The sequence below is a fragment of the Rhinoraja longicauda genome, chromosome 11 (genome assembly GCF_053455715.1).
Source record: "Rhinoraja longicauda isolate Sanriku21f chromosome 11, sRhiLon1.1, whole genome shotgun sequence".
NCBI lineage: Eukaryota > Metazoa > Chordata > Chondrichthyes > Rajiformes > Arhynchobatidae > Rhinoraja > Rhinoraja longicauda.
This window is the reverse complement of record NC_135963.1, coordinates 52903321-52928203: the sequence shown is the minus strand read 5'-3', so window position 1 is coordinate 52928203 and position 24883 is coordinate 52903321. Positions and strand designations below refer to the sequence as shown.

General features: G+C 45.2%; 1 protein-coding gene across 1 annotated transcript in view; it reads right to left on the bottom strand.

Annotated features, from left to right (window-relative positions):
* Nucleotides 1–3884, bottom strand: part of LOC144597930 (potassium channel subfamily T member 2-like) — a 475868-nt gene extending 471984 nt beyond the window's left edge. The window contains exon 1 of the mRNA XM_078407745.1: nt 3790–3884. Coding sequence (XP_078263871.1) covers nt 3790–3884 — 95 coding nt within the window. The remainder of the gene's footprint in view (nt 1–3789) is intronic.
* Between the last annotated feature and the right edge of the window lie 20999 nt (nt 3885–24883).

The following is a 24883-nucleotide window of genomic DNA, read 5'->3' as shown; positions in this document are numbered from 1 at the left end:
TGGAGATAGGTCGGAGAGATCAAATGCATCCTTTCAATATGTACAAAGTGCAAATACGTACAAAAGTGCAAATACGTACAAAGTGCAAAGTGCAAATCCTTCCTTTGTCCCGCCCCCCTGACATCAGTCTGAAGAAGGGTCTCGACCCAAAACGTCACCCATTCCTTCTCTCCTGAGATGCTGCCTGACCTGCTGAGTTACTCCAGCATTGTGTGAATAAGTGCAAATTGTGATCGGTAGATTATAATGCAATTCACAAGGCAAATTAGTTTGCAGCGATTTGCAAAAGTGTGACAAGCCTTTGAATTTCTAGAACATGATGCCTCGTGATTATCTCTTTCCCAACATTCAAAATTATAATCATTGCCAATTAACACAAGTCAGGCAAGGTTAATGTATAAAATTATTTAATTTTGTTTAACGATGGGACTTTAGTTCTATGCAATGGAAGCGGATTGCGTGTAACTGGATCACACATTGCACTTGCTCCATTTGTGCGACGTGTATTTAACCTGCGGATATGCATTTTTGGATATTTTGAAGAATCAACCACTTTGAAAGCAACACATCACTGAGCTTACACAAACATCCATATCGCATCATACAATCACAAGGCCCTTTGCCCCATCTCTTCCATGCCAACCAATGTGCCCCATCTAAGTTAGTCCTGTTTGCCCATGTTTGGTCCATTTCCTCTAACCCTTTCCTATCCATGTACCTGTCGAAATGTCTTTGAAATGTTCTTATCGTACCCGCATCAACCACCTCCTCTGGTAAAGTAGAATTTCTATGACAACACTTTATTGAATCTTTGGGGTTATAAGTAGTTGTAAAGAACATGTTGAAAAAGGTATTTCCCCCCACCCCCCACCCCCAAAACTGTTACTGTTAGTTGCACTACATCAACTACCTCCTCTGGTAAAGTAGAATTTCTATGACAACACTTTATTGAAGCCTTGGGGTTATAAGTAGTTGTAAAGAACATGTTGAAAATGGTATTACCCCCACCCCCAAAAACTGTTACTGTTAGTTGCACTAATTCCCCTGGTCTTTTAAAGAAAAATACAGGCATTTCACAGAAAGCCAAATTCAACATGGGTCCCAACAGTCGGAAATTGAAAACCGACAATATTAAAATTGTTCCAAGTAATAGGGACATATATTCAATACATATATTTATGATCACATGAGGCCAAGTTGTCAGGAGAGGTTGGTCAAGCTAGGACTTTATTTCTTGAAGCGCAGGAGGCCGAGGGGTGAAACTAGAATGTAGAACAGTACAGCACCGGAACAGGCCCTTCAGCCCAATGCCTGTATCAAACATTATGTCAAGACCAACTCTTAACTGCCTGCACATAATCAATATCTTTACATCTCTGCATATCCATGTGCCTATCCAAAGGTCTATTGTTTCTGCCTCCACCACCACCCCTGGCAGCATATTCCAGGCACCGGCCAATCTCCATGTACAAAAGTTGCCCCACACATCCCCTTTAAACTTTGCCCCCCTCACCTTAAAGCTATGCCCTCTCATATTTGATTTTTCCATCCTGAGAAAAAGGTTCTGACTGTCTACCCTCTCTACAGCTCTCGTAATTTTACATACTTCTATCAGGTCTCCACGCGACCTCCAAAGCTCCAGAGAAAACATTCATTGGATAAGAAAGGTAAAGGGATAGGGAAGTTTGAGTTTAGTTTATTGGCACTTGTGCCGAAGTACAGTGAAAAGCCTTCATTGCGTGCTAACCAGTGAACAGAAAGACAATATATGATTACAGTCGAGCCATCCACAGTGATCAGACACATGATAAAAGAAATAGCATGAATAACGTTTAGTGCAAGATAAAGCCAATCAAAGTCCAATCAAAGATAGTCCGAGGGTCTCCAATGAGGTAGATAGTAGTTCAGGATTTGTTCGTAGAATGGGTCAATTGCCTGATAACAGCTGGGAAGAAACTATCCCTGAATCTGGAGGTTTTGCGTTTTCACGCTTCTATACCTTTTGCCTCATGGGAGAGGGGAGGAGAGGGCATAGCCGGGGTGTGACTCGCTCTTGATTATGTGAGGCATGTTGGTTTGTATGATGATCTGGACTGCGTTCATAATTCTCTGCCATTTCTTGCGGTATTAGATGGAGCTGTTCAAAATATTAACATTTTACTTTCGCCTTTAGCTTGCCTCCCTCCACAACATAGCCCGTGGTGTGAGACCAAGGAAACCATAAATGAAGCAACTTCACACCAACCAGTCAACTGTTATAAAAAGACCAGTTGTAGGTCTAATTAAATTTACAACAAAATGACAAAAGATAAATTCAATGAAGCAATAAATGTACTTTTCTAGTTCATCTTAGAAATTTCTGAAAGCTTTCATGCAGACACGATTAGGTCTAGAGTTTCATTTGGTTTCTTAAGCCCTTCTAACGCCCCATCTCAGTAAGCCACCTACAATCAGCCCGTGATTTTAATGCCTTGTATTAGGCATGGAAATCAAGGGCTATTCCACACTCCCAATTGTCAATAAATAAACAACACTTAGTAAAAATAAGTTGCCACTTAGTATTGAGAAACATGGTGTCAGTAAAATTTGTCTCAACACTTCCATAAAAATGTCTCCAAATGAAATTTCATTTTGTTTTTATTGTTATACGAGACACTTAAAACTAGTTTATAAACGTTATTCTTGTACAGGCAGTTCTGCTAATGTCTATGACAGCGCTCCTAAGAAAACTCATGTTCTGAAAAAGCAGGATATAAAGACATCAGGGGAAATGGGGTTAGGGAGTTTCAAACTCACATCAACAAATTTATTTCCCCCCACCCCACAGGATATTCAAAAGTACAGGGCATTTCAACAGCAAGTTGATTTTTGTTACTGCAAGCTAAAGTACTAAAGGGTGGATGTTACATTACTTCACAAAGCATCATGACACAAGTGGCAATAGAAACCATTGATTGCCAATTTCAGTGACCACCTCTGGTTAAAGTAACAGCTGTGTTCTTATAAGGCAGCGATGTTGATTACAGCAGGGAGGTCAAGAGGAAACAGGGTTTTTTTTTTATTGTTCCTTGTACTGTTTAAATCCCAGGCAGCTTATTCTTATTTGCCAATTTTCAAAGTTACTTCCAAATTGTTCTCCAATTACCCATCCAAATGGTGTTATAATCAATTCCACCTGCTTAACACAGTGTTCCCTAATCCATCAGTTGCATTACATCCAATGTGGAAACGCACACCGCAGCAGAACTGCCTTAAGTTTGCAGATTCACTTCCAAGCATGTTACATATTGTCAATTCCAAACCAAATAAACTCAGTTGTGTGGCTGAATAGCTTGAGTTAGACCCGTGAGACCATGCTCTCCAAAGTGAGAGAGAGATACTTGACTTTAAGTCTGATAATTATGCTTGTTGCGTCCTGGAACTTGTAACTTTAAGCAGAATTTCTGAATGCAGAAATTTCCAACGTAATTGCATCACCAAACTAGGTTTCCATAATATTCCGTTTCCTTCATAGATATCATTAAATAATAAGCAGCACCTCGCACGGTCCAGGTAAACGGGCGGCGAGATGAGAAAGCTATGACCATCTGTTGACCATTCCACTAGTTCATGTCCATAATTTGCACATCGGCGCGGAGATATTTGCAACCCAAACAAAGCAAGCACCAACATATGAAAATGCTGCTTTATTTTAAACTGCATTTCACCCAAAGCAAAACTTTGCAATGCGCGTACAACAAGTTGGCATCTTTGTTTAAACCGTGCGGCTGCGGAGCAAAGCAGACCTACCTGTCATCCGCCTGCCAGCCCTGGTCGCCAAGGAAGAGGTCGCGAAAGCGGTACCTTGGAGGAAGAGGAGGCACTTCGTTTTTCAAGTCCACCATCCTTCCCACCGGCGTCGGCGTCGGCGGCTGGGGTGGGTGTGCGGCGAACGCGGCTGTGCCGGCTCTCCCTCCAGCGTGCTGTGGCGGAGGCGGTGGGGTCTGGAGCGGGAGCTGTCCGCCGCCGCTTGTGCTGATGCTGGCGCTGTCCGCCGCCGCTGGTGCTGATACTGGTGCTGATGCTGATGCCGCGCTCACTCTGCGCTGCGCTCCACGCGCCCGCTCCCAACCCCCAGCCGAACCCCGGGGATGGAACGCCGACCCGGGGATGGAACGCCGACCCGGAGCACGAGCCCAACACCGGGCACGAGTAGATCGATGCCTGCCCCCCCCCCTTTACCACTGCTGTCACCCTTGCAACAGTGACAGCAGGAAAATCCCTCCCTCGGGCTGCTCACTCATTGCCTTCCCAGACACATCGCCCAGGGAGCATCATCCTTCCACGGAGAAGCCGTCTGATTTATTCTCCCTTTCGCCCAGCGTCAAACATCTCACGCACACAATGAGGAGGGCTTCCCCCCTCGGCTGCCTGGCGTGGGGGAATACCTTCCTACAGGCGCCAGTTCACGTTTTGACTTGTACTCATGCATTTTAAAACACTGGAGACATGGCAAGCATTAAATTACAATCATGCATTTAAATTACAATCATGCATTTTAAAACACTGGAGACGTGGCAAGCTTTAAATTACAATCATGCATTTAAATTACAATCATGCATTTTAAAACACTGGAGAAGTGGCAAGCTTTAAATTGCAATTATGCATTTTTTTAAATTGGAGGTGGCAAATTTTAAATTACAGTTATGATTGAAAAATGGTGAGATGTGACAAGCTTTAATTTGTAATCATGCATTCGAAACATTGGAGACTTAGCATGTTTAAAATTGCAATTTTGCATTTAAAAACTGGAGGTGACACGTTCTAAATTGCAGTTATGCATTTTTTTAAATTGGAGATGTGACAAGCTTTAAAATATTGTAGATGTGGCATTTGAAAATTTGGAGATGCGGCAAGATTAAAATGCAATTAGGCGGTTTAAAAAAATGAGAGCCATGTGTTAAAATGAAGCTATGTATTTTAAACAATGGAGACGTGGCAAATTTTAAATTGTAGTTCTGCATTTAATACAATGGAAACCAGGCATGCTTTATGTCGCACGTATACATTTTAAAAATAGAGTTTTAAATTGCAGTTATGCATTTTTAAAAATATTGGAAAGCTTAGTCATTCAAATTATATTTCCTTTGCAAAAACAAATCTAGGAATGTAGCACACAATTGATGGTTACATTTGAGGTGGCCAGGTTCCATGCATAGAGAAGCTGCCTGTGATATATGTGTCCAAGTGTCTAGTGATTTTTACAAGCTCTCTGGACAGTGGTGGCCTTAGATTTGATAAATGTCAGTGCAGCCACCTTGCTGAGTTGCTGCAGTCCATCAACGTAACTAATGGTCTGAAGAAAGGTCTTGACCTGAAACGTCACCCATTTCTTCCCTCCAGAGATGCTGCCTGTCACGTTGAGTTACTCCAGCATTTTGTGTCTATGTGTTTAAAGTTAGACCACGATGAATATTTAGTATAAACTGGCATTTCTACAATTATACCCTCAATATTCAAACAAGGCTCAAAATAATTTAGCAACTAGCATTTATCCCTGAGCCATTATTGAGATTTCGGAGTTAATCGAAAGCTTGGTCAAAGGGACAAGCTTTGAAAAGCTTCTTATAAAATAAAGATCATAAAACAAAGTGCTGAAGGAACTTAGTGGGTCAGGCATCATCTGTGGAGGGAATGGACAGGCGACGTTTCGGGTTGGGACCTTTCTTAAAGGAGGGCAGACTGTGCACTGACGAGCCTGAAGAAAGGTCCGAACCTGAAATGTCGTGTGTCCATCTCCTTCCAGACAGTAATAAAGCTAGGCCTAAAAAAGATGATAGAGTCATAGAGTGATATTGTGTGGAAACAGGCCCTTCGGCCCAACTTGCCCACACCGGCCAACATGTCCGAGCTGCAGTAATCCTAGCTGCCCGCGCTTGGTTCATATCCCTCCAACCCCGTCCTATCCATGCACCTATCTAACTGCTTCTCACATGTCGGGATAGTCCCAGCCTCAGCTACTTCTTCTGGCAGCTCATTCCAGACACTCACCACCTTTTGTAAGAAAAAAACTACCCCTCAGATTCCAATTAAATCTTTTCCCCTTCACCTTAAACCTGTCCTCTGGTCCTCGAGTCACCTACTCAGTGCACCTACCCGATCTATTCCTCGATAGGACTGTAAGTGATTATGATTGCGACCCTGCTTCATTGAAATTGCACACCTGCACAAATCGCCCATAAATGGCAGCAATAAATTGGTATAAATAAATAAAGATGTTGTTTTTCCTAAGTCTACATTCAAAGAAGACAGAGCGATGAAATGTAATATTGCAACATACAAGAATTACATGAACAGCTTGAACCTTCTGCACATTATTACTTTTGGAACGACTGGTAACATAATGGTTTGCTTTCTCTCTCAGGACATGTGCTTGAAATCATTTGCAAACACTAATAATTGGCCCTGTAGCCTGCCTGGACTCGCACCTATTCCTCCCCTCCACCTCCAACTCCACATCAGTCCTTTCACTGGCTTTTTAAAACTGAGGTGAGAAGAAACAGAGAGTTGTGAATTTGTGGAATTCTCTGCCACAGGAGGCAGTGGAGGCCAATTCACTGGATGAATTTTTTAAAAGAGAGTTAGATAGAGCTCTAGGGGCTAGTGGAATCTAGGGAGATGGGGCGAAGGCAGGCACGGGTTACTGATTGTGGATGATCAGCCATGATCACAATGAATGGCGGTGCTGGCTCGAAGGGCCAAATGGCCTCCTCCTGCACCTAGTTTCTATGTTTCTATGTTTCACAATTCGCAACCCTCAATCCTTTTGTCTTTCCATTTCTGGCTTTTATCCAACTATCTGCCTATCAAATCCCCCTCACCTGTATCAGCCTATTTCCTGCCAGGCGTTGTCCTGCCCCTCCTCCCTTCCAGCTTTCTTCCCACCGCCCCACCATCATCACAATCAGTCTGAAAAAGGGTCCCGACCCGAAACATCACCTGTCCATGTTCTCCAGAGATGCTGCCTGACGCGCTGAGCTACTCCAGAACTCTGCATGTTCTATTGTAAGCCAGCACCCCTAGTTCGTGATTCTACTACTAATTGGCTAGTAAGCTGATAGATGCAAAACTGGTTAGCTCTGACATCACCACTGCAGGCAATTGTGCAATAGGCTTTTTGTAGATAACTTTAAAATATGGAAGGAAGAATTTGTAATGGGAAACATCCTGCAGAAGTACTGCTAGGAGGATTTGTGAAAACCCTATTCTCCTGCCTTCTCCCCATAACCTTTAACGCCTGACTTATCCAGAACCCGTTAATCTCCACTTTAAAAATACCCAATGACTTGGCCTCCACCTCCGTCTGTGTCAATGAATTCCACGGATTCACCACCCTATATCTAAACAAATTCCTCCCCATCTCCATTCTAAAGTTGCGTCCTTTTACTCTGAGGGTGTGCCCTCTAGTCCTAGACTTTCTCACTAGTACAATTCTCTTCACATCCACTCTATCTGGGCCTTTCATTATTTGGCAAGTTTTATCAATATCCAGCAAGTTTTTAAAATGCTTAGTAATTTCTTTCGACTATAAAACAGAGCAGAGTTTTTCGGTGTTGAGGCTGTCTGCATGCTGCTGTTCCATTTAACATTTGTCAGTGAACATAAAATACAAGCAACTATTCAGTTCTCCATGAGCAGAAATTGGCCAGCCAGGAGCATAAAGGCAGGACACTCAGCCACAGTTTACACACAACAACATTTGGTCTTACACTTGAGTAATAGCAACCTATAACAATCTTAAAGATGCAATCTTTCTCAGTGCAGGATTCCAAATTGAACTACATGGTAAGCTTGTTTCCCTTGGCCTGGGTATTGAGCATAAGAATAAGGAGATCACGTTGCAGCTTTATCAGACTTTGGTTCAGCCGCATTTGGAGTATTGCATGCAGTTCTGGTCGCCCCGGGACAGGAAAGATGTGAAGGCTTTGGAAAGCATGCAGAACCGATAAACCAAAATGCTGCCTGCAATAGAGGTTATTAGCTACAAAGAGAGGTTGGACAAACTTGGACTGTTGTCTCTGGTTGAGGGAAGTATATCAAATTATGAGAGGCATAGATAGAGTAGGGCAGTCAAAATCGTTGTCCCAGTGTGGAAATGTTGAAGACTGATGGCATAGCTTAAAGGTGAGAGAGGCAGATTTTAAAGGAGACTAGACCAAGAGGACCTGTTGGGCCCAAACCTCTCATGTATTGGTGCGGCACCCTCTACCCCCCACTCTTCCCCTCTTCCCCCACTCCCCCCTCAAACCCCCACCCTCCCCTCCCCTCTCCCCGCACTCTCCCCTCACTCTCCCTCCCCTCCCCCTATCCCACCCTCCCCCCTTCCCCTCCCCTCCACTCTATCCCCTTTATCCTCCCTCCTCCACCCCCCTCCCTCCACCTCCCTCCCTCCCTCCCTCCCTCCCTAGGAGATAGATTTAAACTTTAAAATGTGTATGACTTTAAAAATATAACACTGATTTCAATGAAACTTCTTCCATTAGCACCAAAGGGACGACGGTGAGTAAGGCGGGCCTAAAATTGTCATGCTATCGTGTACCGTTTTGGCTGTAGTTCAGGAACAAACAAACAAACAAATGAGAGTTTTAGTATATAGATGTGCAAAGCAAGTGATTTTTACACAAAGGTTGGTGGGGGGCCTGGAGCGTGTTGCAGGGGTGGTGGTGAGGGCAGATGTGGTGTTTAAGAGGCTTTTAGATAGGCTCAAGGATATGCAGGGATTGGGAGGAAATATGAATGATGTGCAGGCAGAAGAGGTTAGTGTACCTTGGCATCAGGCCTGGAACATGCTGCCAGAGGTGGCTATGGAGACAGACACAGTAGTAACACTTACAGTGTCCTCCATAATGTTTGGGACAAAGACCCATCATTTATTTATTTGCCTCTGCACTCCACAATTTGAGATTTGTATTAGAAAAAAATCACATGTGGTTAAAGTGCTCATTGTCAGATTTTATTAAAGGGTATTTTTAAAACATTATGTTTTCCCCGTGTAGAAATTACAGCTGTGTTTATACATAGTCCCCCCATTTCAGGGCACCATAATGTTTGGGACACGTGGCTTCATAGGTGTTTGTAATTGCTCAGGTGTGTTTAAATGCCTCCTTAATGCAGGTATAAGAGAGCTCTCAGCACCTAGTCTTTCCTCCAGTCTTTCCATCACCTTTGGAAACTTTTATTGCTGTTTATCAACATGAGGACCAAAGTTGTGTCAATGAAAGTCAAAGAAGCCATTATGAGACTGAGAATCAAGAATAAAACTGTGAGAGATATCAGCCAAACCTTCGGCTTACCAGAATCAACTGTTTGGAACATCTTTAAGAAGGGCCTGTTCCTGTGCTGTGCCACTCTTTGTTCTAAATATGTACATCAATAACAGCCACATAATGCTGAGCTCAGGTTCTGCTGTTCAGGTTCTGCGGTGGAATTTGTTTGCGTTGCACAGTTGGAACTTATAACCGTCTCAGAGAACTCTTAACATGCACGGATTGTTTCCATCTGGAAGGTGACGTTATATGTTCAGAAGTGTCTCTTTTCACTGGCACTCGAAAAGGGAGCAAAGGTTTTGGCGTTTCTTTGATGATAACGGAGTGACATTTCCCTTTGTGCGCGATGATTGACAAGGGTTTGTTCATCACTGTGAACCCTGGTTGTAGTGAGCTACTTGCTGGACTTGGGTGAGAGAGAAAGAACACAGAAATGTCGGCGCAGATACAGCTTTCTGCTTCCCTGTCTCTCATTTCTTTGACAGTCTGTTAGTTCAAAACTGAAGCAAAAGGATGGAATCTGGTGAAACAATTGTGGACATTTCATCCCTCATCAAACATAATGGCACTGTGGCGCAGGGGTAGATTTGCTGCCTCACAGCGCCACAGACCCAGGTTCAATCCTGACTCCGGGTACTGTCTGTACAGAGTTTATGCATTTTCCCTGTAACTGCGTGGATTTCCTCCGTGTGCTCCAGTTTCCCCCTGTATACCAAAGATATGCAGGTTTGTAGGTTAATTGGCTTCTGTAAATTGCACCTAGTGTGTAGGATACAACTAATGTACTGATGATCGATGGTCGGCGTGGACTTGGTGGGCTGAAGGGCATGTTTCTACTCTGTATCATTAAACTAAACAGTACCGCAGAGGAACAGACCCTTCGGCCCACAATGTCCGTGCTGCCCATGATGCCAATTGTAACTGCACATCAACTGCCTACATGTCAATATCGCTCAATTCCGCGCCTGTTCATAAATCTGTCTAGAATATATATTAAATATTGCCTTCGTTCCCTGCAGGCATATCCTGTGCATTTTTATCGGGATGCATCGCAGCATGGTTTGGGAACAGCTCCATCCAAGACAGCAAGAAATTACAGAGAGTTGTGGACGTAGCCCAGACCATTACACAAACCAACCTCCCTTCCGTTGACTCCATCTACACTTTACACTGCCTCGGCAAGGCCACCAGCATAATCAAGGACCAGTCTCACCATGGTCACTCCCTCTTTCTTCTTCCCTCTCCCTTCAGGCAAGAGGTAAAGAGGTTTGAAATTGCACACCTCGAGATTCAGAACTGTTTCTTCCCAAGCAACCAAACGGTAATAATGTTGGTATTAATGTTGTTAACGTTCTCTGGTTTGTTTTGTGTGGGGAGTGGAGGAGCAGGTCGGGGGAAACTTTTTTCAATCTCTTATCTTGCCAGAGATGCGATTGCTTTCGGATCATATCTCTGGTCGCTCTGCAGCCTATCATCGTGGAGCTGGTGGCCTTGCTCGAGACTGACTTTGAGCCCCAACGCGGGGCCATGGACTTACCATCGGAGCCTGCGATCCCTTACCTGGGATCGACGTTCCAACCACGGCCTGCGGATTTCAACATCGAGGAGCTCGCAGTTGGGTAGAGACTGATGCCGGGAAGCTCCAAGCCGCAGGAAGTTCGACCAGCCCCGACTTGGGAGTCCGATCGCCCGGCCCGGGGGAGCTGAGATCCCCCCGATGTGGGAGCTTGATCGCCCCGACTTGGAGGGCTCGACCGCCGGCTATGGGAGCCAAGATCGCCCCGACAACGGAAGGCTCGAGGCCCCCGACCGTGGGAGAACAAAGAAGGGAAGGAAATTAAACTTTTTTTGCCTTCCATCACAGTGAGGAATGTGGAGGAGTCACTGTGGTGGATGTTCGTTAAAAATCTATTTGGGCGTCTTGTTGCTCTTTACTGGTGTGACTGTATGGCAAATCAAATTCCTCGTATGTTGCAAAACATACTTGGCTAACAAAGTATGATTATGATTATGATTATGAAATTAAAGGAAATATTCAGTTCTTTTGTCTACCTTGTCGGGTGGATTGCCTGTTCCCCATCCAATAAAAGATTATTCCGTTTCTCTGTTGCATCTCCATGTCTCACTTGGTAAATAGTGTACTTTCAGATTTGTTGCTGAACCACACTGATAAGCTTCATGTACACTCTGCAGCTGGATAAACAGCGCTTTCATTATTTATATATCTGAGTGGTAAATTAGCTGATTAAAAAGCGTGAAGGGAGGTTTATTGGGCATTTCATCGTGATTGGTCCTTTCCACAAAATCAACTTCAGGATTATTCTGTGCAGGAATCACTGCACTTGGCAACAATTAAAAAGCAAACAAACGCACTGTTCAGCTTTCCCCCCCAAAAAAGGTGTTATGTAAAGCTGTTTACGCAAACATCTGCAGTTACATCTGGTTATTTTTTTATGTAAGATAAACTAATGCAAGAGGCGCAGTGGTCGGGTTTCTGCCTTACAGCGCCAGAGATCTGGGTTCGATTGTGACTACGGGTGCCATCTGTACGGAGTTTGCACGCGCTCCCTGTGACCGTGTGGGTTTTTCCCAGGAGCTCCGGTTTCCTCCCACACTCCAAAGACATACAGGTTTTGTAGGTTAATTGTCTTTGGTAAAGATTGTGAATTGTGCCTCGGGTGTAGGATAGTGCTCGAGTAGGGAGACCATTGGTCGGCATGGACTCAGTGGGCCGAAGGGCCTGTTTCCACACTGCATTGCTAAACTAAACTAAACTAAATTAAAGACATTTGTTAGGCTGCCTGATCTCCACCGAGCTCTTCAATGGAGTGTCGGCATTAAATTAGACTAAACTGAGATCTGGCTTTGATCCTGACTACAGATGCTGTCTGTACGGAGTTTATATGTTCTCTCTGTGACCGCGTGGGTTAATTTGGAAAGGGTGCAGAAGAGATTCGCCAGGATCTCAGTCTGATGAAGGATCCCACCCTGAAACATCATCTATCCACATTCTGCCTGACCCACTGATTTTCATTCAAAATATAAAACAACACCTTCAACCAATAGTCCCTGGATCAGCCTATTAGTACAACATAGATCAACATAGAAAAACGTAAAAGAGCAGACAAAGTTAGAACGGCAAAGTTTTAGTCTCAGAAAAGCACCTCGGGATGTTTTTATACATTAAAGGCACAAAATAAATCCAGGCTATTGAGGCTGCATGGAATTTGCTTTTCAAAGTCGCCCTGTGAGACTGATTGTATTGACCACTTTAATAATCCCATTTAGGAATTGCACTGCTGAATTACATTAAAGAATTTTGCTCTTGGCAAAAAACATGACTTTCACCACATTTACAAACATAGGGAATTAAAGAGAGATCAAAAAGTATCCTTCCAAACTAAATGAAACAGGCAAACATCGGTCTACTCCTGCACCTATTGTCTATTGTCTATTGTCTAAACCTCGTGGGTACTGGCAAATACTTCGCAAGTGTTTCAGAGTCCCCATGCCAACTCGAAGGGGAAGCATCTTCACCCAGTGTGTGTGCATTTTTTAAAAAAGTTGTTAAAGAGTGCAGAGAGGTTTTACAAGGATGTTACCAGATCTCGAGGGGCTGAGCTACAGGAAGAGGTTTGGCCGGCTAGGACTTTATTCCTTGGAGTGCAGGAGGATCCTATAGGGATGATCTTATAGAGATGAACAAAGTAACGAGGGGAATAGATAGGGTGAATGCACACCAGTCTTTTACCCAGCAGTGGGGATTCAAGAGGGCATAGGTTCAAGGAGAGAACGTGAGGGGAAACCTGTTCACTCAGAGAGTGGTGTGTATGTGGAACGAACTGCCAGAGGAAATGGTTGAGACAGGTCCAAAAACAATATTTAGCAGACACTTGAACAGGTACTTGGATAGGAAACTTTAGAGGGATATGGGCCAAACGAGAGCAAAATGAGACTCGCGTTGATAGTGTAAGAAAATAACTGCAGATGCTGGTACAAATCGAAGGTATTTATTCACAAAATGCTGGACTAACTCAGCAGGTCAGGCAGCATCTCAGGAGAGAAGGAATGGGTCGACCCGAAACATCACCCATTCCTTCTCTCCTGAGATGCTGCCTGACCTGTTGAGTCTCGACCCGAAACGTCACCCATTCCTTCTCTCCTGAGATGCTGCCTGACCTGCTGAGTTATTCCAGCATTTTGTGAATAAATACCCTCGCGTTGATCGGGTGTCTTGGTCGGCACGGACATGTTTGGCTAAAGGGCCTGCTTCCATGATGTATGACCCTAATACAGAGATTTCCTGAGCTGTGGATCTTTAAATAATTGAATCTTTCATAAAATGCTCAGCTCATCCATGAATGCGTGCCTCGTTCTGTGTCTCAGCTGTCTAATGGCTTCTTTACACCGATCCTCTCACCCCCAGGCTGTCTGCCATCCTTGGAGACATCAATCGCCGTGATTTTCTCAATTACAACATAACAAATACACTCACGCTGTCACAACTTACAAGGCTTCACGGGGTGCAGATTGCAAGCCACCCCAGACATACCCCGTGTTATCTCACTTTGTACATTGCAACAATTAAATCAGTTCACATTATTCTTTTCGCTGCACTTAAACGAATCATGTGAATAGCAAATCCGTGCTTATGGTCTTGAAAGAGGGCTGAGATACTAGGCAAACAAAACAATCATGGCAATTTCAACGATGCCGAAGAGGTTTACCAGTATGCTGTCAGGATTAGAGGGTCTTTGCTGTCACGTGAGGATGGACAGACTTAGGTTGTTTTCTCTGGAACGTCAGATGCTGAGGGGAGACCTGACCGAGGTGTATAAAATGATGAAGGGCATAGGTAAGTCGGAAACTTTATCCCAGGATGGACCTGTCAAAAGCGATAAGGCACAGTATTAAGGTGAGAGGTTTTTAGATTTAGATTTAGAGATACAGCGCAGAAACAGGCCCTTCGGCCCACCGGGTCCGCGCCGCCCAGCGATCCCCGCACATTAACACTATCCTACACCCACTAGGGACAATTTTTACATTTGCCCAGCCAATTAACCTACAAACCTGTACGTCTTTGGAGTGTGGGAGGAAACCGAAGATCTCGGAGAAAACCCACGCAGGTCACGGGGAGAACGTACAAACTCCGTACAGACGGCACCCGTAGTCAGGATCGAACCTGGGTCTCCGGCGCTGCGTTCGCTGTAAGGCAGCAACTCTACCGCTGCGCCACCGTGCCGAGGGGCAAAGTTTAAAGGAGATGTGTGGGGCAAACCTTTCATTCACAGAGGGTGGTGGGTGCCTGGAATGCACTGCCAGGGTTGGTGGTGGAGGCAGATTTTTGAGGCCTTTCGATAGGCACGTAGACATGCATGGAGTGGATAGATTTGGATCACATGCAGGCAGAGGAGATTAGTTAAATGTGGCATCACGTTCAGCACAGACATTCTGGGCTGAAGGGCCTGTTCCTGTACTGTACTGTTCTATGTTCTATGTTCTTAAAGGTCTGACATCCTTTGAGACATCTATTAAGATGCTTTCCTCAATTACAACATCCCAAGCACATTCACACTGCTACAAGACTTCACGCAATTGCAGACTGCAAGGCAACCCCATTCGTATTCACTCTTATCTCACTTTTTGTACGTCGCAACAATTAAATTAGTTCACATTATTCTTTTCATTGCTCATAAACGAATCGGGAAAATAGCCAGTCTGTACTTATAGTCTTGAAAGAGAGCTGGGATATCAGACTAAGAGGGTGGCAACAGTGGCACAGCTGGTAGAACTGCTGCCTCCAGGTGCCAGAGACCCAGCTTCGACCCTGATCTCCGGTGATGTCTGGGTGCAGTTTGTACGTTACTCCCCGTGACCGCGTGGAGTTCCTCCAGGTGCTCCGGCTTCACCCCACGTTTACAAGGCATTGATGGGGGCCTGGAACGTGCTGCCAGGGGTGGTGGTGGAGGCAGAAACTCTAGTGGTGTTTAAGAGGCTTTCAGACAGGCACATGGACATACAAGGAATGGAAAGATGTGGATCGCGTGCAGGCAGGTGAGATTTGTTTATCTTGGCATTGTGTTCGGCATGAACACTGTGGGCTGAAGGGCCTGTTCCTGTGCTGTACTGTGTTCGATGTTCTACGTTTTAATGGAACAAGAAATAGGGGCTATGCCTCTAATATTTGATGTAAACATTAGAGGCATAAAAGGTTCTGACTGTCCACTCTATCATCATTTTATATACTTCTATCAGGTCTCTCCTCAATCCCCGGAACCTCCAGAGAAAAGAATCCATGTCTGTCCAACCTCTCCTTGTAGCCATTGCTGTCTGATCCAGGTAACTTTCTGGTAATCCTCTTCTGCAACCTCCAAACACCTCCACATCTTCCCTGCAATGGGGCCGTCAGACCTGCACGCAATACTCCAAGTGGGGCCTGACCAAAGACCTATGGAGCAGCATCTGATTAGATACTTATGTTTAACATTCTAACGGAATACATTCAGAATGACGCAAGTAAGGTAGGCAAACACAATAAAATGACAGCAGTAAAATCAGTCCGTTAAACCAGAAATTTAAGGCTATCGTAAAACATCTAAATGTAATTACACCCCATTTATCAAGGCTTTAGCAGAGAGTGCAGAAGTGATTTGGGTGTCAGGGAAGAGGAAATGCAGGGCGTCACAGTGGAGCAGCAGTAGATTTGCTGCCTTACACTGCCAGAGATCTGGTTTCAATCCTGATTACAGGTACTGTCTTTGTGTGAAGTTTGTACGTTCTCCCTGAGACCACATGGATTTTCCTTTGGGTGCTCCGGTTTCCTCACAACTTCCAAAGATGTGCAGGTTGGTAGGTTAATCAGCTTCTGTAAATTGTCCCTAGTGTGTGGAGTAGAACTAGTCTATGTAGGAAAATAACTGTAGATGCTGGTACAAATCGAAGGTATCACAAAAAGCTGGAGTAACTCAGCGGGTCAGGCAGCATCTCAGGAGAGAAGGAAAGGGTGACGTTTCGGGTCGAGTCCCTTCTTCAGACTGATGTCAGGGGAGGGGGCGGGACAAAGAAAGGATGTAGTTGGAGACAGGAAGACAGTGGGAGAACTGGGAAAGGAGAGGGGAAAGAGAGGGACAGAGGAGCTATCTCAAGTTAAAGAAATCAATGTTCATACCGCTGGGGTGTAAGCTGCCCAAGCGAAATATGAGGTGCTGCTCCTCCAATTTGCGGTGGGCCTCACTATGACAATGGAGGAGGTCCAGGACAGAAAGGTCAGACTGGGAGTGGGAGGGGGAGTTGAAGTGCTCAGCCACTGGGAGATCAGGTTGGTTAAGGCGGACTGAGCGAAGGTGTTGAGCGAAACGATCGCCGAGCCTGCGTTTGGTCTCGCGGATACAATGGATGAAGTTGGAGGAGGTGCAGGTGAACCTCTGCCTCACCTGGAAAGACTAAGACTAACTAGTCCATGGGTGATTGTTGGACGGTATGGACTAGGTGGGCCGAAGGGCCTGTTTCCATGCTGTATCTCTAAACTAAACTAAACCTTCAGTTATACAGGTGGACTTTGGGGGGATGTGGGGGGGGGGGGGGGGGGGGGGACCGGAGCACTCAGAGGTCACAGGGAGAACATACAAACTCCACACACAGATAGTTCCCGTGGCCGGGATCGAACCCGGGTCTGGCGCTGTGCAGCAGAGGCTCTACCCGCCACGCCACTGTGCTACCTTCCGCTGACCTTTATATTGAGTCTAAATGCCACGTTAATACAGGAACAAGGAGATTATCCCTCAGAACGAGAAACGCTATAGAAGGACTAGTTGTATGCTGATTATCACTGATATTATACATCATCGGTGGCTTTTATGCTAATTATGCTGATACGTTTATTATGCATATAAAGCTGTTATGTTATTCAGGCAAAAGGTTCACTTAAGCCAATTATCTGGAGTAGCTGCAGTCCAATTCAGGATTATTTCAATGCCAGTAATGTACATTGTAAAGTCACTCAGGGATCTGGTAGCAGTTGTGGACTAAATTATTTTACTGCAGAGTGTGGTTCAATTCAATTTCCTGTGTTGCTTTAAGTGACTTTATTCCTTGGACCACAGGAGGCTGAGGGGAGATGTCATAGAGGTTTAGTTCAGTTGAGTTTAGTTTATTGTCATGTGTACTGAGGTACAGTTAAAAGCTTTCGTTGTGTGCTAACCACTCAGCGGAAAGACAGGACATGATTACAAATGAGCCGTCCACAGTGTACAGATACATGATAAAGGGAATAACTCGAATAACATTTAGTGCAGGATAAAGCCCAGTAAAGTCCGATCAAAGATAGTCCGTGGGTCTCCAACGAGGTAGATAGGAGCTCAGGACCGCTCTCTAGTTGTTGGTAGGACGGTTCAGTTGCCTGTTAAGAGCTGGAAAGAAATTGTCCCAAAATCTGGAGGTGTGCGTTTTCACACTTCTGTGTCTCTTGCCTGATGGGAGAGGGGAGAGGAGGGAGTGACCGGGGCGAGACTGGTCCTTGATTATGCTGCTGGCCTTGCCGAGGCTGCGTGTGGTGGAGATGGAATCAATGGAAGGGAGGCTGGTCTGTGTGATGGTCTGGGCTGCGTCCACAATCCCCTGCAATTTCTCGCGGTCTCGGATGGAGCTGTTCCCAAACCAAGCTGTGATGCATCCCGATAAAAGGTGTATAAAATCATGAGGAGAATAGATAGGGTGAATGCACAGAGTCCTGGAATAAGAGGAGGCGAATCGAGAACTAATGGGCAAAGGTTTACATTGAGTGGGGAAAGATTTAATAGGAGCCTGATGGCATGCAGAGAGTGATGGCTATAAAGAAAGAGATGGCACAGGAAGTGATTGAGGCCGGTACAATAACAACATTCAAAAGACATTTACTTTAGTTTAGAGATACAGCACAGAAACTGGCCCTTCAGTCCACCGACCAGCGATCACCCCGTACACTAGCACTTTCCTACACACTAGCAATAATTTACAATTTACAGGACAATTAACCAACAAACCTAGTGTCAGAAAATAACCGCAGATGCTGGTACAAATCGAAGGTATTTATTCACAAAATGCTGGAGTAACTCAGCAGGTCAGGCAGCATCTCGGGAGAGAAGGAATGGGTGACGTTTCGGTTTGAGACCCTTCTCCTCGACCCGAAATGTCACCTATTCCTTCTCGCCTGAGATGCTGCCTGACCTGCTGAGTTACTCCAGCATTTTGTGAACCAACAAACTTATACGTCTTTGGAGTGTGGGAGGAAACCGAAGCAGCCGGAGAAAACGCATGCGTCACAGGGGGAACGTACAAACTCCGTGCAGACAGCACCCGTAGTCAGGATCAAACCCTGTAGTCAGTCTCTGCTGCAGTAAAGCAGCATTTCCACTGCTGTACACTGTGCTGTCCAACCCAGTTTGCTTTTGTGTGGAAGGACTGACACCTTGTGGTTATTAAGGCACATCATCTTGTGTTGAAAAATCTTTTTTCTTCTACTTATCAAAAGGCATTTTTCATTCCGTTACGAGGTTCTACGAGCGCAGGCAATGTGCAGGAATATGACACGTGTGATCTTTGCTCAGTGTGACTCAAGGTAACAAGAAGTTTAGATGAAACCCCTTGAGAGGATAGTGATCAGCGCTTCAACTTAGTTCAGTTTGGTTTAGTTCAGTTTGGTTTAGTTTAGTTTAGTTAGGGCCAGGAAGCGAGCGGGCAAGATCATCTCTGACCCCTCTCACCCTGGCCACAAACTCTTTGAAGCGCTTCCCTCTGGAAGGCGACTCCGGACTGTCAAAGCAGCCACAGCCAGACATAAAAACAGTTTTTTTTTCCACAGCAGTAGCTCTACTCAGCAACCAAAGGTCTCCTTATGCTCTGCTATTTTATTTCATTCTTCGCATGTTTAAACAACAATGTTTTATTCTTAATTGTTTACTGTATGTCGTGTTGTTACTTGCAAGCAAAGCACCAAGGCAAATTCCTTGTAGGTATACATACTTGGCTAATAACATTTACTCAATTCAATTCAATTAAGTTTAGTTAAGGTTAGTTAAGGTTAGTTAAATTTAGTTTGGTTTGCTTTGCTTTGCTTTTTTATTGTCACGGGTACTGAGGTAGAGTGAAAGGCTTTTGGTTATGTGCTATACTGTCAAAGAAGATTAGACATGATTACAATCAAGCCATCCACAGCAAATATTTTGTTCCATTTACTTCACAGAAACTGATGGTTTGCAAGGCACGCAGCAGATATTGTTGTCATGAACACTTGGCGTGATGACCGTAGACATATAACATGGAACAGTAGAGCAGTTTAGTTCTGCCCACAATGTTAGTGCCAAACACAATGCCAAGTTCAACTAATCTCCTCTGCCTGCACATGATCTGTCTCCCTCCATTCCCTGCATATCCATGTGCCTAACTAAAAGCCTCTTAAATGGCACTATGGTATCTGCCTCCCCCAATGTCCCAGGCAATGCATTATAGACCCTCACAGTTTCTGTAAAAAAATTGCCCGACACACCTTTAAATGTTCCCCTCTCTTGCCTTATAGCTATGCCCTCTCGTGTTGGACATTTCCACCCTGGGCAAAAGATTTTCACTGTTACCCTATCCATGCCTCTCATAATTTTCTATACATCTATCAGATCTCAACCTCTAACGTTCCAGAGAAAACATTACATGTTTTGCGGTGCTGGCTCGAAGGGCCAAAATGGCCTCCTCCTGCACCTATTTTCCATGTTAAGTCTGTCCATCCTCTCCTAATTCTGGCATCATTAGATGCCCACTTTATACAACTTCATAGTTAACCATCAAATGCAGTTGATTTAACCTCGTTCTACCTGGCTGATAAGGTCATATCATAAGTGATAGCAGCAGAATTAGGCTATTTGGCCCATCAAGTCTCCACTGACATTCAAACATGGCTGACCCACCTTTCCCTCTCAACCCCATTCTCCTGCCTTCTCCCCATAACCCCTGACACCCGCACTAATCAAGAATCTATCTATCTCTGCCTTAAAAATATCCACTGACTTTGCCTTGACAGCCTTCTGTGGCAATTAATTCCACAGATTCACCACTCTGACCCACACATGTTGATGTTGGCTAATTCAATGCACACCACTTGCGATTTGTGATTGTTCTGGTTTACAAAATGTAATACCATTGTCCTGTGTGGAAAACAAAATATGCTGGAACTCCACGGAAAGTCAGGCAGCTTCTGTGGAGAGTGAACACCTTTACAGCGAATGCAGCGTCGGAGACTCAGGTTCGATCCTGACTACGGGTGCTGCACTGTAAGGAGTTTGTACGTTCTCCCCGTGACCTGCGTGGGTTTTCTCCGAGATCTTCGGTTTCCTCCCACACTCCAAAGACGTACAGGTATGTAGGTTAATTGGCTGGGTAAATGTAAAAATTGTCCCTAGTGGGTGTAGGATAGTGTTAATGTACGGGGATCGCTGGGCGGCACGGACTTGGAGGGCCGAAAAGGCCTGTTTCCGGCTGTATATATATGATGATATGATAAAGTGTCAGGCCAGTGACCTACTGAGCTGTGGATTCTGATTCTTGCACCTGGAATTTTATTTTTAACTAGACCAAGTGGACCCGTTGGGCCCAAACCTCTCCTGCATTGGTGCAGCACCCTCTCCTCCCCCTCTCCCCCTCCCCTTTCCCCCCTCCCTCCCCCCTCCCCCTTTCCCCCTCCCCCTCTCTCCCCCTCCCTCCTCCCCTCCCTCCCCTCTCCCCCTCCACCCCTCCCTCCCTCCTCCCCCTCCCCCCTTCCCCTCCCCCTTGCTCCCCCCCATTCCATCCCCCTTAACCCCCCCTTATCCTCCCTCCTCCCCCTCCCTCCCCCTCCCTCCACCCCCCTCCCTCCCTCCTTCCCCCCTCCCACTCTAGGAGATAGATTTAAACTTTAAAATGTGAATAACTTAAAAAATATAACACCGATTACAATGAAACTTCTTCCATTAGCACCAAAGGGACGACGGTGAGTAAGGTGGGCCTAAAATTGTCGCGCTATCGTGTACCGTTTTGGCTGTAGTTCAGGAACAAACAAACAAAGAAACGAGGGTTTTAGTACATAGATTGCGCTGTATTACACTTATTTAGCCAAAGGTGTTTCGAATCTAGATCATTACAATCAAACTCTCTCCTCTAATCCCAACATATTCTTTGCCCACATATGGATAAGAGCTGAAAATTAGAAAAGTTTCAGAGGAATTGCCTTTGACTCAAGACAACAATAGTCCAGGGAAAGTGAGGTCGAATCCGATCAGAGGTATAACCATTCAGTGGGTGGAATCATACCTATCTCCCTGAAAGTGGCAACTCAAGTAGATAGAGTGGTAAAGGATGCTTGCCTTCATCAGTCGGGGCATTAAGTATAAGGGATGTGGGTAGAAACCGGAGCACCCAGAGGAAACCCACATGGTCACAGAGAGAACGTGCAAACTCCAAACACAGACAGCACCCGAGGACAGGATGGATCCTTGGTCTCTGGTGCTGTGATGCAGCATCTCTACCAGCTGCACCACTGTGCTGTGCTATTTGGAGGGCTAGACTGTGCGGTCTATGGGATGAGTGGACTGACACTGGCTGCAGGGTCAAAACGTGGCAAAGACATGGACCTGGTGGGCAAGATGGCACCTGCCTACGCTGCAGCCGTTGTTACCTCGCCGACTGCAATTGGCACGGAACCAAATGAATTCCCGTCAAAGACAGCACCTTGCTCAATCAGCCCTCTTATCTCTGCAGTCAATAAATAAACCTGTCTGCACCAGCTGTCTTTCACCTCGTAACAGAATCATAGAGCTGTGCAGTATGGAAACAGGTTACTTCACCCAACGTCCATGCCGATCAAGTTGGTATGCTGGGCTAGTCCCATTTTCCTGCATTTCGCCCATACCCCTCTAAAACCCTCCTATCTGTTTCTCTGCCCAAATGTCTTATTAAAATTTATAATTGTGTCCGCTTCTCTAGTTTCCTCTGGCAGCTCAGTCCAGATAAAGACTACCCTCGGAGTGAAAAGGTTGCCCCTGAAGTCCCTTTTAATTCTCTCCGCCCTCACCTGAAGCCGAAACCCTCGAAGCTTAGAATACTCTCCCCTGTGACAAACACTGTGAGGATTCATGACCCTCATGATCTTGTACACCTCAATAAGGTCACCCCTCAGCCTCCTGTGCTCCAAAGAAAAAAGCTCCCACCTCTTCATCCCAGGCAATTGAATCTAGCTGTAGCGGGACTGCCGATGCTGGTTACAAAGGAAAGGCACAGAGTGCTGGCGTAACTCAGCAGGTCAAGTGGCGTCTCTGGAGAACATGGATTGGTGACGTTTCAGAGTGGGACCCTTCTTCAGTCTGAAATCCTGGTCAATCACTTTTGCACCTTTTCCAACTCAATGACTTTCCTCCTACACCTGGGTGGCCAGAACTGTGCTCCTAATGTGGTCTCACCAACGACTTGTGCAGTTGCATCATGATGTGCCAACTTTTGTACTAAGTACCCATCCCAATAAACACAAGCGTGCCAAATGCCTTCTTCAACATTGTGTCCAGCTGACTTGCCACTTTCACCATGCCCCCTGTACTCCCACTCTCTGCGACCATGTGGGTTTCCTCTGGGTGCTCCGGTTTCTTCCCACATCCCATATACTTATTTCCCTGACTGATGAAGGCAAGCAAACCATATGCCTCCTTTACCGCCCTACTCTATTCTGCAACACTGTCCAGGGTTCTAATATTTACTGTGTTAATCCTGTCCTTACACCAATGTGCAACACTTCACACTTGTCAGAGTTAAATTCGATTAACAATTCTTTGTCCTATCTTCCCAACTGATCTAGATTGTCATAGGTCGTAAGCTCATAAGTGATAGGAGCAGAATTATGCCATTCGGCCCATCAAGTCTACGTCATTCAATAATGGCTGATCTGTCTCTCCCTCCTAACCCCAAGCTCCTGCATTCTCCCCATAACCCTTGACACCCGTACTAATCAAGAATCTATCTATGCCTTAGAAAAATCCATTGACTTGGCCTCCACAGCCTTCTGTGGCGAATTCCTCAGATTCACCACCCTCTCACGAAATTCCTCCTCATCTTCTTCTCAAAGGAATGTCCTTTAATTCAGAGGCTGTGACCTCTGGTCCTCGACTCTCCCACTAGTGCAAACATCCTCTCCACATCCACTCTACCCATGCCTTTCACTATTCTGTATGTTTCAATTAGGTCCCCCCCCTCATCCTCCTAAACTCCAGTGAGTACAGGCCCAGTGCCGACAAACGCTCATCATAGGTTAACCTGCTCATTCCTGGGATCAGCACATCTTTCCTCAGATTTGATGCCCAAAATTGCTCACAATACTCCAAATGTGGCCTGACCAGCGCCCTATAGAGCCTCAGCATTTACATCCCTGCTTTTGTATTCTAGCCCTGTTGAAATAAATGCTAGCATTGCGTTTTGCCTTCCTTACTATCGATTCGACTTGCAAATTAACTTTTTGGGAATCCTGCACCAGCACTCCCAAGTAACCTTGTGTTGTAAACTTAAATATCCTTTCACACGGTCTATTCTACCACCAATTTTGGTGTTGTCGACATGATTTGCAATGGTCACTTGGTCATCTTACCAAGGGCACTTCAACAGGACAACATTCCGTGAAGCTTCAAACGCTGAGTAGATGAATCTTTAGAATCCCACCATCTCTCAGTCATTTTCCATCCTAACTTGATATGTGTCACTTCAATATATCCGGCACATCCTCAACCTAACACCAGTGTGCAATGACTGAGGTTCAAGGGAAAGGTTTATTGCCAACTTACAATGGGCAGTAAATATGCTCTCATCAATAACAGCAGATCCAAAGAAAAAGAGCATGTAGTTTTGTTTAAGTTTGGATATACAGCGTGGAAACAGGCCCTCAGTCCACCGAGTCCACACCAACTGCCGATCGCCCATTAACACTCGTTCTGTGTTATCCCACTTTCCCATCCACAGCAGAGTGGAGGCAGTTTCAATCTGAAGTTTCTTGGGGAACGTGGAAACAGGTCCTTCAGCCCATCAAGTCCACACCAGCCATCGATCACCAGTTCGCACTAGTTGTATCAAATCCCAATTTCGCATCCAGACCCTAACACTAGGGGACTTTTACAGAGGGCCAGTCGTTGGAATGTGCGAGGAAACCGGGGCATCCGGAGGAAACCCACGTGGTCACAGGGAGAACGTACAAACTCCACACAGACAGCAGCCGAGGTCAGGGTGGAACCCGGGTCTCCGGTGCCATGAGGCAGCAGCTCTACCCGCTGTGCCACCGTGTCGCCCACAATATTTGCAACATAACAATCCAAATGTAATAGCCAATTTGTTTTATAAATCAGGCAGTTAGAATGAACACTTCCATCGTGAAATTTATTTCATTTTAGTTTTCACTTCACTTATTTCTTTCAATTTACTTTATTTTAGTTTATCAATATTTAGAATGTATATTGTTGACATAATTTTAAGTTCATTCAACTAAAATCTCACTGTCCAAACAGTCAAGGAATTGGGTATTTACATTTGCAGTAAATCTTTAACAG